We start from the raw sequence: 872 nt of genomic DNA, 5'->3' as shown, positions 1-872 counted from the left end.
GAGTCAAAACAAATGCCACCAAAGTTGAAACTCACGCAGAAGCAGTTAAAACAAGCCTACTCATGGTCCAGAGTCAAAACAAATGCCACCAAAGTTGAAACTCACGCAGAAGCAGTTAAAACAAGCCTACTCATGGTCCAGAGTCAAAACAAATGCCACCAAAGTTGAAACTCACGCAGAAGCAGTTCAACAAAAGGCAACAAACAAAAAACCCAGAGCCATCTTTCCCTTTTTGATCACTTGTTTCTGTACGTAGTGCTATCTGTTCTGGGTTGTTGTTTTTTTGTTCTGTTTTTTCTTTATTTAACCTGATGTAATTATGCTTTTATTTCAAATCAGGTTTGGTTTTCATTTGCCAACCGTTTTATCTAAAGTATTTCTAGAATATAATCATAATATTATATTATTTATATTCTCCAACACAGTTTTCACTTTCGGTTGCTGTTGGCTGAGCTGAAGAGAGCCCGTCAAGATATTCCTGAGCATATCCTGCGTGTTGACAGCCACATGGCTTTGCGCGCGCTAGAGAAACTCAAGCCTCTGTCTGAATACACAGGTAGGAACACATCAGATGAATCTGTAAGTAGAAGGAGGAGAGAGGGGTTAAGCCTTTCCGATGTCAAGGATGAACCCTTGGACGGAAGGATGAGAGAGGGGTTAAGCCTTTCCGATGTTAAGGATGAACCCTTGGACGGAAGGATGAGAGAGGGGTTAAGCCTTTCCGATGTCAAGGATAAACCCTTGGACGGCTCGGGAGCGGAAAACAAGTCCAGTGGGAAGTTGTCATACAAACTCACTGCCGTTCATTCCCGAATGTTTGGGCCAGAGGGCGAAGAGTGTCACACGGCGGAGAACAGGTGCAAGACCTTGCT

At 43.5% G+C, this 872-nt stretch overlaps 1 protein-coding gene across 1 annotated transcript in view; it reads left to right on the top strand.

The window, feature by feature from the left end:
- Positions 1-872, top strand: part of LOC106011363 (three prime repair exonuclease 2) — a gene marked incomplete at its 3' end in the record, with an annotated part of 7,471 nt that extends 6,599 nt beyond the window's left edge. The window contains 1 exon segment of the mRNA XM_035968917.1: positions 426-872. Coding sequence (XP_035824810.1) covers positions 426-872 — 447 coding nt within the window.

This window comes from Aplysia californica, unplaced genomic scaffold (assembly GCF_000002075.1).
Source record: "Aplysia californica isolate F4 #8 unplaced genomic scaffold, AplCal3.0 scaffold00096, whole genome shotgun sequence".
Classification (NCBI taxonomy): Eukaryota; Metazoa; Mollusca; class Gastropoda; order Aplysiida; family Aplysiidae; genus Aplysia; species Aplysia californica.
The sequence above is the reverse complement of the archived record's forward strand: the minus strand, read 5'-3'. Positions and strand labels throughout refer to the sequence as shown.